Here is a 17,408-nt window from a genome sequence, read left to right on the forward strand (position 1 = left end):
AATGGGACTGTGATTTGTGGATCCATGTCCCATCTGCTGTTTTAAAGGTCTGTGGAATCCGCATTAGCGCAGAGTTGATGCCCGTATTTCACTGCAAACCCAGATGAGGTTGCGTTATAAGAGACATTGTCTTTTGAAAGCAATGTTAAAATGTAAGCTTCATCTCCCTGTTATGGGAACTGTAAAAATTCCCAAGACTTTATCTGACAAAGAATTTTTCTCCTACTGAGGCTAAGCTTCATCCCTCAAACTCCCCAAAAACTGGCAAACTGGTCACTTTCCCGACCAACAGAATTTGGTGGAAGTGCTCGCCAGGGCCCGACAACTTGCGCAGAGAGAGAATCCGAGTTAACATTTCAGATTGAGGAACCTTCATCAGAATTTGCATCGGATCAGCATGAACTCTGTTTCTCTGTGAGTGCTGACTCATACCTGCCTCAGAAACGAAGACCTGGCCTCTAGCCTTAACCTCAGTCATCAACTTTGGCAGGATGTTCTACAATCTCTCAGTCCATTGTGGAAAAAATGTTTCTTCTGCTCTATGCCTTAATTCTCCTATTTAATTTTGAATCTGTTCGCTCTTAGACCTCATAGTCAGCCTGTCGCTATTGAAACTGTCAGTCTATTGAATCAAACCCTTTCCAACAAAAATGGCCCAATCGTTTCATATTTTACATTAGCATTTTCATAAAGCAGGATACATCCTAGTGATATGCACTGTAACCTCTAAAACTCCATTCAGTTTACTCATAGAATCACAGCATCCCAACAGTGTGGAAACTGGCCATTCAGCCCATCAAGTCCATACCGATCCTCTGAAAAGCATCCCATCAGATCCACTCCCCACTCTACCCCTTTAATCCTGCATTTCCCATGTCTAATCCATCTAAACTGCACATCCCTAGACACTATGGGCAATTTCACAAATGCAATCCACCTAACCTGCACTCACATTCTCCATTACATTTTAACTTTTGTATCATGCAACCCTTGCCACTCAAACAGCCACTTATGAAATGGAGCTCACAAATCCATCTACTCTTCTCCATCACCCAGTCTTTCCTCATGTGAGACACTAATCAAAATGTGTCACCTCAAACTGATGTTGGGCCAACCAATTCACCGAGATGTCTTGCAACCTGCTTGTCAACAGCATTTTAATATCTGTTATTATTTGAGCTGCACTGGTGATTCTTGAAAGCTAGAAAGGCTGGGAGGGTTACTTTATGGACTTACATAAAAACAGAAAATCAGGCTAGTTACTAATAATTGCATGCATCTGAATTATTCCAGTGAACCAAGGTTAGCACATTGAATGGAGGAACCAACATTAGCTCTGAACACTTTTTACATTAATTGTTTCTGACATTTCATCACTAAATATAGTATAGAGAGTTAATTTTCCAGTGAATGGAACATAGTCGGTAGGCAAAAAGTGTCTTCCAATACTGAGTTAAAAATCTCCCAACACCAAGTTATAGTCCAACAGGTTTATTTGAAAGCACTAGCTGTTGGAGCACTGCTCCCTTATCATGCAGCTGTATTCAGGTTCCTCTATTCAGTCCATCTTAGATTGAATTCCATCCTAATCTCTTGTTTCTTTTTATTCTAGGCCAAGCTTTCAGAAATAGTTTTGCAGTTTAAGAACCACTTGCTGAAAAAGCTCAAAGACTTTGACCTGCGTATTTGGAAATTCAGGAAGAATGTGAGTACCGCACACAGAGTTCTAGAATCTGCAGTTTTCTTTCATTAGTCTTGTGAAAGATTATAAGGTAAACACGTAAAGACAGAGAAAAAGCTGCTTGAGCCTGTTCCAATTAATGTTCAAGGAAGTCATAAATCATCTGTGACATCACTTCATCAACTATCCACATTGTCTCCTATCCTTTCAGAGTTTTGGATAATAATCAATATAGTATGTAGAATCATAGCATCCCTACAGTGTGGAAGCAGGCCAATCAGCCCATTGAATCCATACCGATCCTCTGAAAAGCATCCCACCCTATCCTTTTAGCCCTGCATATCCCATGGTTAACCCACCTAGCTTGCACATTTCTGGGGCACTACAGGGCAATTTAGTATGGCCAATCCACCTAAACTGCACCTCTTTGGATTATACATCATGTAGTACAGGTAGTATTATAATCTTCAAAGTTTGGGAGAAGATTTGTAGCTCGGGTGCTCGTTGTTGTGGTTCTGTTCGCCGAGCTGGGAATTTGTGTTGCAAAGTTTCGTCCCCTGTCTAGGTGACATCCTCGGTGCTTGGGACCCTCCTGTGAAGCGCTTCTGTGATGTTTCCTCGGCATTTATAGTGGCCTGTCTCTGCCACTTCCGGTTGTCAGTTCGAGCTGTCCGCTGTAGTGGCCGGTATATTGGGTCCAGGTCGATGTGTTTGTTGATAGAGTCTGTGGATGAGTGCCATGCCTCTAGGAATTCCCTGGCTGTTCTCTGTTTGGCTTGCCCTATAATGGTAGCATTGTCCCAGTCGAATTCATGTTGCTTGTCTTCTGTGTGTATGGCTACTAAGGATAGCTGGTCGTGTCGTTTCGTGGCTAGTTGGTGTTCGTGTATACGGATCGTTAACTGTCTTCCTGTTTGTCCGATGTAGTGTTTGTGCAGTCCTTGCATGGGATTTTATACACTACATTAGTTTTGCTCATGTTGGGTATCGGGTCCTTTGTTCTGGTGAGTTGTTGTCTGAGCGTAGCTGTTGGTTTGTGTGCTGTTATGAGTCCTAGTGGTCGCAGTAGTCTGGCTGTCAGTTCAGAAATGCTCCTGATGTATGGTAGTGTAGCTAGTCCTTTGGGTTGCAGCATGTCCTCATTCTGTTGTCTCTCCCTTAGGCATCTGTTGATGAAATTGCGAGGGTATCCGTTTTTGGCAAGTACTTTGTATAGGTGTTCCTCTTCCTCTTTTTGTAGTTCTGGTGTGCTGCAGTGTGTTGTGGCCCTTTTGAATAGTGTCCTGATGCAAAATCCCATGCAAGGACTGCACAAAACACTACATCGGACAAACAGGAAGACAGTTAATGATCCGTATACACGAACACCAACTCGCCACGAACAGCTATCCTTAGTAGCCACACACACAGACGACAAGCAACATGAATTCAACTGGGACAACACTACCATTATAGGGCAAGCCAAACAGAGAACAGCCGGGAAATTCCTAGAGGCATGGCACTCATCCACAGATTCTATCAACAAACACATCGACCTGGACCCAATATACCGGCCACTACAGCGGACAGCTCGAACTGACAACCGGAAGCGGCAGAGACAGGCCACTATAAATGCCGGAGGAAACAGCACAGAAGCGCTTCACAGGAGGCTTCCAAGCACTGAGGATGTCACCTAGACAGGGGACGAAACAAATTCCCAGCTCGGCGAACAGAACCACAACAGTATTATAATCTAATCTATTATCTATCAGTCTCAGATTTAAAGCTTACTATTGCCATTTATGGAAGAGATTTCCAATCTTCAACCACCCTTTATATGTACAAGTGTTTCCTAAGTTCATTGTGGAACGATCTGACTTTATACCTTAAGCTATGAGACCTGGTCCTGGACTTCCCAACTAGCACAAATAGTTTCCAGTAATCTCATGTAACAATTCCTCTCAGTATCTTGAAAACTTCAAATAAGTCATTCTTAACATTTTTACATACCAGGTGATACAACTTGTGTAATCTGCCTCATCATTTGACTCTTGGACTCTAGCTCATCATTCTGATCAACCTCCCGCCAAGGCCAGTGTATCTCTCCTATGGTGTGATATCCAGAGCTGCTCACAGTTTTCCAGATATGATCCAACCAGGGTTTCCTCAAACTTGGGCATTACTTCAATCCCTTTGACTAATTGATAAAGCCAACATTCAGCGAATCTTGTTGAGTATTTTCTGTGCCTATCCATGATATTTTATTGATCGATGGATGTGGAACTCCCTGTTTCTAACTTCTCGTCAATTACAAAGTACCCAGTTAGACTTTTTTGCCCTTCCTCTAATTCTGTCAATTTATCTTTGTAATCCCATACTTCCATCTAACTGCTACCGATCTTTGAATCAATAACAACTTGGAATAGTGCTCTCAATTCCATCATTGAAGTCATATTGCATGGAGAAACTGCAACAGAGAGAGTCATCACTCTGCCAATTAGTGTCTGTGCCCATTATCCCGATTCTCTATCTCCTGCTGCCTAGCCAGTTTTCAAGCAAGCATTTTCCCTCCTCACCTTTTACAGAGTCATAGAGACATACAGCACAGAAATGGACCCTTCAGTCCAACCAGTCCATGCCCAACATAATCCCAAACTAACCTAGTCCCACCTGTCCGCTCCTGGCCCAATCCCTCCAAACCTTTCCTATTCATGTACTTATCCAAATGGTCTTTTAAACAATGTAATTGTGCCCACATCCACCACTTCCTCAGAAAGTTCATTCCACACACAAACCACCCTCTGTTTAAAAGGTTTTCCCCTCATGCCTTTTTTAAATTTCTCTTTTCTCACTTTAAAAATGTGCCCCCTCGACTTAAACTCCCCCATCCTCGGGGAAAAAACAGCTACCATTAACCTTATCTAGTTTCTGGTGGTGGACTTTATTGAATGTCTTCTGGAAGCCCATATAAGTTACATCCATAAATATTCCCATCTTCGCTACTTTGCTCAAAATGAGCAGGTTAGGTGAATTGGCCATGCAAAATTGCCCGTAGTGTGAGGTGAAGAGGTAAATGTAGGGGAATGGGTCTGGGTGGGTTGCTCTTTGGAGGGTCGGTGTGGACTTGTTGGGCCGAAGGGCCTGTTTCCACACTGTAAGTAATCTAATCTCACCTTGTAAAGAAATTCAGTCAGGTTCATCAGACATGACCTAATCTTCACAAGTCAATGTTGGCTGTCTCTGATCATCTGAAAATGTTCAAGGTGTTTAGACATTCTATCCTTAATTATAGAGTTCGGTAATTCTCCAATATTGGGGGTGAATTTTCATCTCTTCAGTTGGGAGGCCAGAAGGAGGTAAATGTGAGGCAGACATTTTGAATTTCCCTAATGCTTCCTGACACTTGATATTTTCGCTGAGAAAATGTGATGGTTCCCTTAGGATGATGCCGAGTTCATATCTCAACTGGAAATTCAAATGTCACGTCTCATGATATTTTCATGTAGCTGGGTGGTTTCCTGAAGGCTGTGGAAAGACCGCGAGGTCAAAATCAATTCAGGAACCTCAGGGAAAACATGCTCAAGAGTCAGGAGACTATTGCCAACAAATTTGAAAAGGACAGGCCACTATCACCTCATATTCTCTTCAACCTTTCTGTGGCACCTCATAATCTCATGTCCCTCTATGCCCTTTCGTGTCCCCTATGTTCCCTCCATGCCTTGTCACATACCATCATCATATCCCCATGACTCATCCACCTCATTCTCCCTTCCATTATCATCTTGCCTTGTGAAACAGGTAACTATAAGCCAGTTAGCTTCATATCATTGGGAAAATGTAAGTGTTTATTCTAAAGGACATAGTTGCAGAGCATTTAGAAACACCGGCCGAGTCAGAATGATGCAATGAAATGGAAATCATTGCCTGCCAGATTTGTAGGAGCTCTTTGTGGAGGTGACATGGAAAGAAGTGGATTGACTAAGAAGATTAGAAGGGGAGATCGTGCTTGACTAACGTTTCTGAGGAAGTAACTGAAAGGCTAGATAAGGGTAACCCTGTCGATGTGGTGTGCAGAAGGCACTTGACGCAGTACCATAAAACAGACCTGTGAAGAAAGTTATAGACCATGGAATAAATGGGACAGGAGAATGTGGATACAAAATTGGCTGAGTGAAAGGAAGCAGGGAATAATGGTGAATGGATATTCTTCAAGCTGGATGAAGGTTAGCAGTGGATTTCCTCAGGTCAGTATTGGGGTCCTTACTTATCCCGATGTAAATTAATATCCTGGATCTTGGTCTGTGAGGGCAATTTCAGAGTTTGCAGGTGACGTGATCAGAATAGTCTGGTTAGTTTTGACCAGCGTAGACTTGATGGGCCAAAGACCTTTTTTGCACTGTCAACCCCTTCGAAACTTGGAAAAATTAGACAGTGAGGATTAGACACAGATGATTTGGTGGAGTGGGCAGATAGATGGCAGATGTGATTCAGTGCAGAGATGTGTCAGGTGATGCACTTTGACCCGAAGAACACTGAAAGGCAATATAAAATAGGAGATACAATTCTAAAGATATGCTAGCATTAGAGACAGTCCAGAGGAGATTTACGAGGCTGATACCAGATATGAAGAGATTTTCTTATGAGTACAGATTAGTAGATCGGGCATGAACTCATGGAAGTTTAGACTAATTTGAAGCAACCTTATTGAAACATACTAGGTTCTTAGAATGGTTCTTGTGGCCCAGTGTAATGTCCCTATATCTATGCCAGGAGGCCTGGGTTCAAGTCCCTCCTGCTCCAGAGGTTTTCCATAGCATCTTCTAAGCAAGTTCGTTAGAAAATATCTCTCAGATTCTTAGGGGGCTTGAAAGGATACATGATGAAAGGTTGGTTCCACTTGTGGGCGAATCTAGGACCAGAGGGCAGAATCTCAGAATGAGTCGTCGCGCATTTAAGACAGAGATCATAGAATCCCTGCAGTGTGGAAACAGGCCCTTCGGCCCAACAAGCCCACACCAACCCTCTAAAGATTAACCCACCCAGGCCCATTCCTCTGCCCTATTATTCCATATTTCCCCCTGACTAATGCACCTAACCTACACATCCCTGAACACTGCGGGCAATTTAGCATGGCCAATCCACCTGACCTGCACATCTTTGGACTGTGGGAGGAAACCAGAGCACCCAGAGGAAACCCACACAGACACAGGGGAGAATGTGCAGACTCCACACAGACTGTTGCCTGAGGCTGGAATTGAACCCTGGTCCCTGACACTGTGAAGCAGCAGTGCTAGCCACTGAGCCACCCTGATAGGAAGATTTTTCTCTGAGCAGATAGTGAACCTGTGGAATTCCTTAATGCAAACCATTGTCAGGGTTGAGTCATTAAGTGTATTCTAGGCTGAGATAGACAGATATTTTTATTGAAGGAAAAAAATAAATTTTTAAAAATTTTTTACAAAATTACGAAGTAATACAAACAAGTATAAACACTAGTATACAATTAGATATATATATATAAAAGAAATAAATAATAACCAAAACACAACAAAAGAGAAAAAGAGAGAGAAAAAAACATTCAGCTAACTACTAATCTATCCTACAAACAACCAAAGCATAAAATATCTTACATTACTAGTAAGAAATAACATAATAATTAAATAATTAAGTATATACTCAAAATGGATTAACATCAAGTCATGATAAAACCCGTATTTATACGGGATTCTTCCCCCTCCCCCCCCCCCCCCCCGGGGCCCCCGGACCAGCCAGAACCACTACCACAGCGAGACAAAAGCCATTAACAATATGGCCGAAATATCTGTGTCTATATAGTTCAGAAAGGGCTGCCATATTTTATAGAATAATTCAGTTTTTTGGTACACCATATTTGTGAGGAAGTCAAGGGGGATATATTCTATGATTAACTTGTGCCTGTTCGAAAGTCCTGGAGGGTCCTCAACTACCCAATTGACTAAGATATTTTTCCTTGCACGGAAAGAGAGGATAGACAGATTTTTAATCAGTAAGGGAATTGAGGGTTGTGAGGTAAAGTCAAGAAAGTGGGTGGCATGGTGGCACAGCAATTAGCACTGCTGCCTCACAGCGCCAGACACCCAGGTTCAATTCCCACCTCAAGCAACTGACTGTGTGGAGTTTGCACATATCACCCCGCCACCCCCCCCCCCCCCCCCCCCCGCCCCTGCCATCTGCGTGGGTTTCCTCCGGGTGCTCCGGTTTCCTCCCACAGTCCAAAAAAAATGTGCAGGTTAGGTGAATTGGCCACGCTAAATTGCCCGTAGTGTTAGGTGGGTTGCGCTTTAGTGGGTTGGTTTGGGCTGAAGGGCCTGTTTCCACGCTGTAGGTAATCTAATCTAATCAAGATGACCAGATCAACTGTGATCTAATTGAGTGGTGGGGGCAGGCTCGATGGGCTAAATAGCCTGCTTCTGCTCCTATATCTTATGGTCATGGTCTAAGAGAATGGAAACAGTCTGTCAACTCCAATGACCACCTGACTGTAATCATTGATTCATTATTGTCATAATGGTGCTACAAAATCTGAACCTGAGACACAGAGCAGGTGACATTGCAGTTTTGGTAGTTAGGATGGTGTTTCTTTGTGTCACTAGTGGCTGATATTATGACAGACAAATTTAAAGGAAACTGTCGATTTACTCCCCAGATAATATTGACCCACAAATGTAAAACCTGGCTTTTCACGTCAGGATGAAACAATTCCCAATTATGTATCCAAATTCTCTGACAATGCATGAGTCAGACACTTGATAGAAGTGTTACCCCAATTCCTATGTCCGCGGGGGTACCATTCAAATCAGATGGTTAGATGTTTCATGTATTGTTCAGAATGGTGCCAGCAGTGCAGGTTCAGTCCTCTCACTCTTTCGCTTGCTCACTCTCTCTCTCTCTCACTCTCTCTCTCTCTCTCTCTCTCTCTCTCTCCCCCACACACAAGATTTTTACTGAGACTGGAGCATTTGAGTTATAAGGAGAGATCTGGGACGTGTTTGCCTGGAGCGTGGGAGACTGAGGGCTGACCTTATAAAGGTTCATAAAGTCAGGAGGAGTGTGAATAAGGTGAATAGCTAAGATCTGTACCCCAGTGCAGAGGAGTTCAAAACTAGAGGGATTTAAAGTGAGAGGGAAAAAACTTAAAAGAGACCTGAGGACTAACTTTTTCACACAACTGCTGGCGCATGTATAGAACAAGCTGCCAGAGGAAGAAGTAGACAGCATTTAAAAGACATTTAGTTGGGTACATGGACAGGGAAGGTGTGCAGGACATGGGCCAAATGCAGGTGCTTTATTTTAGGAAACCTGATCAGCATGGATGGGTTGGGCTGAAGGGCCAGTTTTTACGCTGTATAACTCTGACTCTCTCTCTCTCTCTTTCTCTGGTCAATTACATAGAACATAGGTAGAACATAGAACAGTACAGCACAGAAGAGGCCCTTTAGCCCACAATGTTGTGCTGACCACTGATCGTCATGTATGCACCCTCAAATTTCTGTGACCATATGCATGTCTTAAATGTCCCCAATGACCATGCTTTCACAACTGCTGCTGGCAATGCATTCCATGCTCTCTCAACTCTCTGTGTAAAGAACCCACCTCTGACATCCCCTCTATACTTTCCTCCAACCAGCTTAAAACTATGACCCCTCGTGTTAGCCTCTTCTGCCCTGGGAAATAGTCTCTGGCTATCGACTCTATCTATTATCTTGTATACCTCATTATCTTGTATACCTCAATTAGGTCCCCTCTCCTCCTCCCTTTCTCCAATGAAAAAAGTCTGAGCTCAGTCAACCTCTCTTCATAAGATAAGCCCTCCAGTCCAGGCAGCGTCCTGGTAAACCTCCTCTGAACCCTCTCCAAATCATCCACATTTTTCCTATAATAGGGCAACCAGAACTGGATGCAGTATTCCAAGTGCAGTCTAACCAAAGTTTTATAGAGCTGCAACAAGATCTCACAACTCTTAAACTCAATCCCCCTGTTAATGAAAGCCAAAACACTATATGCTTTCTTAACAACCCTGTCCACTTGGGTGGCCATTTTAAGGGATCTATGTACCTGCACACCAAGATCCCGCTGTTCCTCCACACTGCCAAGAATCCTATCCTTAATCCTGTACTCAGCTTTCAAATTCGACCTTCCAAAATGCATCACCTCGGACTTATCCAGGTTGAACTCCATCTGCCACCTCTCAGCCCATCTCTGCATCCTGTCAATGTCCCACTGCAGCCTACAACAGTCCTCTATACTGTCAACGACACCTCCAACCTTTGTGTCATCTGCAAACTTGCTGACCCATCCTTCAATCCCCTCATCCGAGTCATTAATAAAAATTACAAACAGTAGAGGCCCAGGGACAGAGCCCTGTGGAACACCACTCACCACAGACCTCCAGGCAGAATATTTTCCTTCTACTACCACTCGCTGTCTTCTGTTGGCCAGCCAATTCTGTATCCAGGCAGCTAAGTTCCCCTGTATCCCATTCCTCCTGACCTTCTGAATGAGCCTGCCACGGGGAATCTTATCAAATGCCTTGCTGAAGTCCACATACACCACATCCACAGCTCGACCCTCATAAACTGTTCTAGTCACATCCTCAAAGAACTCGATAAGGTTTGCGAGGCATGACCTGCCCCTCACAAAGCCGTATTGACTGCATTTAATCAAGCCATGCTCTTCCAGATGGTCATAAATCCTATCCCTCAGAATCCTTTCCAACACCTTGCAGACGGCAGATGTGAAACTGACTGGTCTGTAATTGCCGGGGATTTCCCTATTTCCTTTCTTGAAGAGAGGAATTACATTTGCCTCTCTCCAGTCCTCAGGTATGACTCTAGTGGAGAGCGAGGATGAAAAGATCTTCGCAAGTGGCGAAGCAATTGGATTGCTCGTTTCCCAAAGCAGCCGAGGACAAATCTGGTCCGGGCCTGGCGACTTGTCAATCTTAATGTTTGACAAAACTTTCAGCACATCAGCTTCCTCTATCTCTATCCATTTCAGCATGCACACCTGCTCTTCAAAGGTTTCATTCACTACAAAGTTCATTTCTTTCGTAAAGACAGAAGCAAAAAACTCATTTAGGGCCTCTCCTACCTCCTCAGACTCCACACACAAATTCCCTATGCTATCCCTGATTACCTACTGCATATCCCTGAAAGATAGTTTTATGTAGCTGTTTCTAGAGTGGGACATTATGGGCAAAATTTGTTCTGGAAACCTTCGTGAAAGTTGAAGTAAAAAGAAATCCAAATTATAAAGAATTATGGTTGCAGTAAAGATTCTAATCAGACCACAAGTATTTTGTGTGGCTCTGCTCGCATATTTGAATAGAAATCCTATATTAATACATACCCAAAAATAGTCACATCTAAAAGATATAGACATTGCCACTTTTAAGTTCTGCCAAGCATTTATTAACATCAGTCAATTTTATGCAAACAGTGAGTGGTCTTAAGACCCAGAAGCAATATTTAGTGACAACCTTAAATTGAGCACAGATGAACTCCAACCACCAGCCTGTAACTTTTGCTATGAACTAAATATATTTTTTTCTGTTTATTTTGATTGGACCTATGGGGTTTCAGTTCTGAGAGATGTTAGTGACCAGCATTGCACTGCCTGGGAGGTTATTATAACCAAATGATCATCATTCCTAAAGAAAAAATGGCACTGTATAACAAAGCATAGAATCCAGTGTTATGGGAAAGTTCTGTCAAAGTCACAATAGTATGTCTCTGAGAGGGAGGGGGGAAATCTATTCAGTTTGCAAACTTTAAAGAATTGCTTCAAAGCTGTGTTCAAAAGATTTGGTAATCTGAGCAAAGATGAATTTTGGATCATAAGAACTTGCATGCAAAGACTGACGTGCCCCCGTTTTACATTTTATTTCCATTGGACTTATAATACTTTCATTAATCACTCAAGGTCTCTTTAGTTTGTGTGTAGAATTGTTTTCTGCCAAGTCTCTGCTTTCAATAATCAGTTACATAGAGGTCCCCCTATCTATCTGAGACAGTTGGGTTTTGGTGCTATTTGCCTGAAGACAGGGGCAAACACAATCCTCTATCTGCACCAATACACTCTGAGTGATCGTTTCATTCCTCTCTAGGTTGAAGGTGTTGACTTCCTGTATGAAACATGCGGTTGGTTGCTAAAGGTTTCCCAGAAGACAGCCGATGTGATCAGGAATGGCGGTAGACCATTTCGTCAGTTCTGGAAGCTGAGCAGAGCCAGGCAGATGATGCTACATGCTGTCCCATTGTACCTAGCAAAGCTGGACGAAATGTTGCAACAGTTACAAGGAGAACTTCAAAGTAAGTGATGAAGAACATGATTGAAAAGATGTTAGATACATCCTGTTGGAGCTTTCATGCTTTTACATTTTCAGGGCGGTTCACCTGAAATTGGCACAGCTGGTGCAAAAGGTACCATATTCACCATATCTTGAGTTTCTTTGCAATCTTCTGTGCCAGAAACTGCTAGAAACAGGTCCTTCACTTCAGCTCTGAAGTGTCATCTAGACTTGAAACGTTAGCTTGCTCTCTCTCTCCATGGATGCTGCCTGACCCACTGTGATTTCCAAAATAGACAGACAGGAGGCTGAAAGAACACAGCAAGCCAAGCAGCATCAGGAGTTGGAGAAGTCGACATTTTGGGTGTAATCTTTCTTCGGGACTTTTTGCTGCTATCATTTCCAGTATTTCTTGTTCTCAGTACCCATCCATAAACGAATCAGGTCCCACTGCCTGGATGAATTAATCCCCACTGGAGCCTTGGAGGAGATTTCCAGAATTAAATGTGTTCTTTTGATTTCGAGACCAATTAATAGTTACCTTCTGAAAGCTTTTGGATATTAGTTTCTGTCCTAATTTGCTATGAAGCTCAGGCTCATCTGGCTCAAACTCGAAACGTCATGAAGCAGTCGTGAGGTCACACGTATTGTATTCCACTCTGAGTCAACACAGATGGCCAGATATTTACCTTGGTTGCAGATGCAGCGCAAATTGAAGGTCGTTCACATGCGTGTCCACAACTGTAGTTTTGAACTGAAGAGGATGTTCCAGTTTGCAATGTTCAAGACCAATCAGCAATTAAACTCTGAATGGCCTGAGAATCTGTTTACCCCAGTAACTAGATGAGTGGCCTTAAAGCGACAGGAGAAGGAGAAGAACGCAGCACCATAACAGCAAATAGTGTAATACTTCATCCTTCTCTGAACTGCAGTGTACAAAACCACAAGAAATCATGTTTATGCTATAAAATTAGTTTGATTTTATCTATTTACAGTCCCTCTGGTTTGACTATTCTTATCTCACAGTCAGCAATAATACTTCTCATATTTACGCCACTACTAGAACTGACAATGGTCTACATTGTCTACAGTTCTGGCCTCCCTCTTTATAGGAAGGATATTATTAAGCTGGAGAAGGTCAAAAAAGATTTACCAGGTTGTTGCCGGGAATGGATGGTTTGAGTCATGAGGAGAGGATGGAAGATTGGGACTTGTTTCACTCAAGCATAGGAGGTTTAGGGGTTATGACGAGAATAGAATAGAATATCCTTTATTGTCGCATATACTCAAATACAGGAGTACGGTGAAATGTTTACAATGTCAACTCTCATGACGCCATCTTAGGTACAAATCTTAGATGCAAGATGATCAAAGTATATATTGGAATAAGACATAGTTAAAAAGATAAACATTAAAATCAGATAAACATATTACAGATAAGCATTACATTGCAGTAGCACAACGTAGGGGCTACCACACGTGATCTGACTGTCCTCTAAGCTGCTGCCCGCCCACTGCAACAACTGTCGCCAATGTTCTCTGGTTCCCAGCCACTTCAATCCTGCAACCCTCTCCACTCCGGCTCACAGCACAGCTCCAGGCCTCCAGCTCTGCTCCAGCTCTACTCCAGCTCACAGCACAGCTCCAGGCCTTCAGCTCTGCTCCAGCTCTGCTCCAGCTCACAGCACAGCTCCAGGCCTTCAGCTCTGCTCCAGCTCACAGCACTGCTCCAGGCCTTCAGCTCTGCTCCAGCTCACAGCACTGCTCCAGGCCTTCAGCTCTGCTCCAGCTCACAGCACTGCTCCAGGCCTTCAGCTCTGCTCCAGCTCACAGCACAGCTCCAGGCCTTCAGCTCTGCTCCAGCTCTGCTCCAGCTCACAGCACTGCTTCAGGCCTCCAGCTCTTCTCCGGCTCACAGCACTGCTCTAGACCTTCAGCTCTGCTCCAGCTCTTCTCCGGCTCACAGCACTGCTCCAGGCCTTCAGCCTGTTCCACTCAACTTCATCAGCTTTAAATGAATTGTTTCTTGATTGAGACCTGAAAAGGAATTAAATGGAGCTTCCCTTACCTGAAGAAGGGCAACATAGAGAGTCATAGAGGTGTACAGCACAGAAACAGACCCTTCGGACCAAACAGTCCATGCCGGCCAGATATCCTAAATTAATCTAGTCCCATTTGACAGCACTTGGTCCATATCCCTCTAAACCCTTCTTGTTCGGCGCTCAGCCTCTTCAAGGTAGGTTTGCTTATCAGGATAAGAAACACTTTAAAATCTGAGAAAAAAAAGAGAGCAGAAGAAAAAGGTGGGTGGTGGGGCGGGGAGGCTGGAAAGCAGACCAATTGCTGAGCCCCGGGCAGAGGAGGCAGAATGCTGCCTACTCCACTGCCACCATCTTGAGAGCAGAACATCCAATAGACCCATCCTTATTTAGTTTTATAACATCATGAGGTGTGCAGATAAGGTGAATGGCAGGTGTCTTTTTCCTGGGGTGAGGGATTTCAAAACTAGGGAGCATATTTTTTAAGGTGAGCGGAGAAAGATTTAAAAAAGACACGAGGGGCAAATGTTTACACAGAGGATGGTACATGTGTGGAATTAACTTCCAGAGGAAGTGGTGGATGTGGGTACAATGTTTAAAAGACATTTGGATAAGTTCATGAGTAAGAAATGTTTGGAGGGATGTGGGCCAAGGGCAGGCAGACGGGACTAATTTAGTTTGGGATTACGTTTGGCATAGACTGGTTGAACGGAAGGGTCTGTTTCTGTGCTGTATGAGTCAATGATATAAACCCACCCTGAATGTCTCTTTTGGTCACCTACCTTAATGCGATGCTCTAGGGTGGCTTGTAGTTCAATTTTATTTCAAAACATGGTGTGTACAATTTAGGGAAAAAAAAGCCTATTCACCGAACCAGTCCAAGCCAGCAGTTACACACTGTTTGAGCCTGCTCTTATTCATCGAACTGTCAGTTCTTGTGGATTGTCTTTTGGCTACAGTTGCAATAACAAAAAAAACAAAAACGAAAAAGTCCATCAAAGGTTTTCAAAATACTTTGAAGTGCAGTGAGGGCTAAGTTTATAGCTGCAAAAAATTTTGAAGAACAATTAATCTTTTTCTTAAAATTTGTCAGGGAGCTGACGGAGAAACAGACCCAAGAGAAAGACGCGTAAAAACAAATATTAATATTCTGTAAGATATTTTCATTGCTACAAGAATTCTAGTAGACGATGCCGTGGCATCTTATTTCCCTTGGGCATTGGAAACTGAGGGGTGACTTTGTAGAGGTTTATAAAATCATGGGGGAGTCCAGAACTAGAGGGCATAGGTTTAGGGTGAGGGGGGAAAGATTTAAAAGGGACCTTTTATGGGCAAGTTTGGAATGAGCTAACAGAAGAAGTAGTGGAGCCTGGTACAATGACAATATTTAAGAGGCATTTGGATGGGAATATGAATAGGAAGGGTGTAGAGAGATATGGGTCAAGTGCTGGCAAATGGGGCAAGATTAATTTAGGATACCTGGCTGGCATGAATGAGCTGGTCAAAAGGGTCTGTTTCTGTGCTGTACACCTCTATGACTCTATATGTTACCCTTCTTAAGATGAGGGAAGCTCCATTTAATTCCTTTTCAGGGCTTAATCAAGAAACAATTAATTTAAAGCAGATTTTGTTGTTAAGCATCTTTATACCAGATTTTCGCCAAGTCAGTTTGACACAGATATCCTCTATGAAAGATAGCTGGGATCATATTCCAGGATTTGCAGTGCCAATCCCAGACTTCCCAATTTTAGCTGTACCTTTTAACGGCACTGATTGGTTTGGGTCCCGACCTAGCTGGTTGCAGTGTGGGGTTAATCCACAAATTTTGAATTTTGTTCCCTGTCTGGACCACAGTGACAGTTGAATATGTGTAAAAAAAAACTTTATAAAAAGTGATTCATCCATAACCTTTCACTATATTTAAAGAAAGCTCCTTTCTGTTACAGTGGCTCAGTGGTTAGCACTGCTGCCTCACAGCACCAGTGTACCAGGTTCAATTCCAGCCTCGGGTGACTGTCTGTGTGGAGTTTTCTCCGGGTGCTCCAGTTTTCTCCCACAGTCCAACGATGTGCAGATCAGGTGAATTGGCCATTCTAAATTGCTCATAATGTTAGGTACATTAGTCAGAGGGAAATGGGCCTGGGTCGATTACTCTTTGGAGGGTCGGTGTGGACTGGTTGGGCCAAAGGGCCTGTTTCCACACTGCAGGGAATCTAATCTTTCCATTATCACTCACCCAAACCTTTTAAAGTTTCAAAATCCTTAAATGTCCACGCACTTGAAACAACTTAATATTGTTTAAAGAATTTAGTAGAGACCATCCAGCTAAAGCAAGTGGGTCTTGAACCTAGGCCTTATAGTTCAAAGGTAAGGTGAGAGTCAGCACAGTAGCTCAGCGGTTAATACTCCTGTCTCACAGTGCCAGGGTCCCTGGTTCAGTTCCACCCTCGAGTGACCATCTGTTTGGAGTTTGCACATTCTCCCAGTGTCTGGGTGGGTTTCCTCGGGGGACTGCAGTTTCCTGCCGCAGGATAAAGATGTGCAGGTTAGGGGGATTGGCCATGGGAAATTTCCTTTAGTGTCCAAGGGTGAGAGTCTGGGTGTAACCCTTATTGGAGGGTTACTGTGGATTTGATTGGCTGAATGGCCTGCTCCCACACTGCAGGGATTCTATGACTCTCCACTGTACCACCCTGTAGAAGCGAATTCTGTTCTCTTATACACACCTCAGAATGTATTTTTATCACCATTGTGCTAGCTCCTTTAATTTTTTTTTCCATCACCAAATAACCTGTGTCTTTAATTATACAAAACAATTTCAGCTCTGAAATACAAACTCCATTGAAGGTCACCTGCTGTCAATCAACTCCAGAGCTGCTCTGTTTGAATCTGAAATGGACCTGCATTTCTAATTCTGACAGGGTGAATCTGAGAAACGCTCCTAATTGGCCCAGTTTCCTCATTTCATGAAGATGATCCTTTGGTGTCTGCCTCTACAGATCTCGATGGAACCACTGGTGGGACGGTGGCTCAGTGGATAGCACTGCTGTCTTACAGCACCAGAGTCCCATGTTTGATTCCAGCCTCAGGCAACCGTCTGTGTGGAGTTTGCACATCCTCCCCTGTCTGCCTGGGTTTCCTCTGGTTTCCTCTCTCAGGGGAGATTAGGTTAATTAGCCGTGCTAAACTGTCCATAGTGTTCAAGGATGTGTAGATTAGGTGCATTAGTCAGGGGAAATGTAGAATAAGAGGGTAGGGGAGTGGGTCTGGGTGGTATACTCTTTGGAGGGTCAGTATGGACTTGGGTCAAATGGCCTGTTTCCACACTGTAGAAACTCTGAGTTCTATGAGTTAAGGCCTCCTTGATACCGTTCCATATCAG

At 43.4% G+C, this 17,408-nt stretch overlaps 1 protein-coding gene across 4 annotated transcripts in view; it reads left to right on the top strand.

Moving 5' to 3' along the window:
* LOC140464425 (uncharacterized) overlaps window positions 1-17,408 on the top strand; it is a 409,548-nt gene that overhangs the window by 344,058 nt on the left and 48,082 nt on the right. For all 4 annotated transcript variants that reach the window (XM_072559463.1, XM_072559465.1, XM_072559466.1 and 1 more), the window contains 2 exons: window positions 1,613-1,705; window positions 11,805-12,009. In XM_072559463.1, the coding sequence (XP_072415564.1) occupies window positions 1,613-1,705; window positions 11,805-12,009 (298 nt within the window). The remainder of the gene's footprint in view (window positions 1-1,612; window positions 1,706-11,804; window positions 12,010-17,408) is intronic.

The sequence above is a fragment of the Chiloscyllium punctatum genome, chromosome 40 (genome assembly GCF_047496795.1).
Source record: "Chiloscyllium punctatum isolate Juve2018m chromosome 40, sChiPun1.3, whole genome shotgun sequence".
Taxonomy (NCBI): Eukaryota; Metazoa; Chordata; class Chondrichthyes; order Orectolobiformes; family Hemiscylliidae; genus Chiloscyllium; species Chiloscyllium punctatum.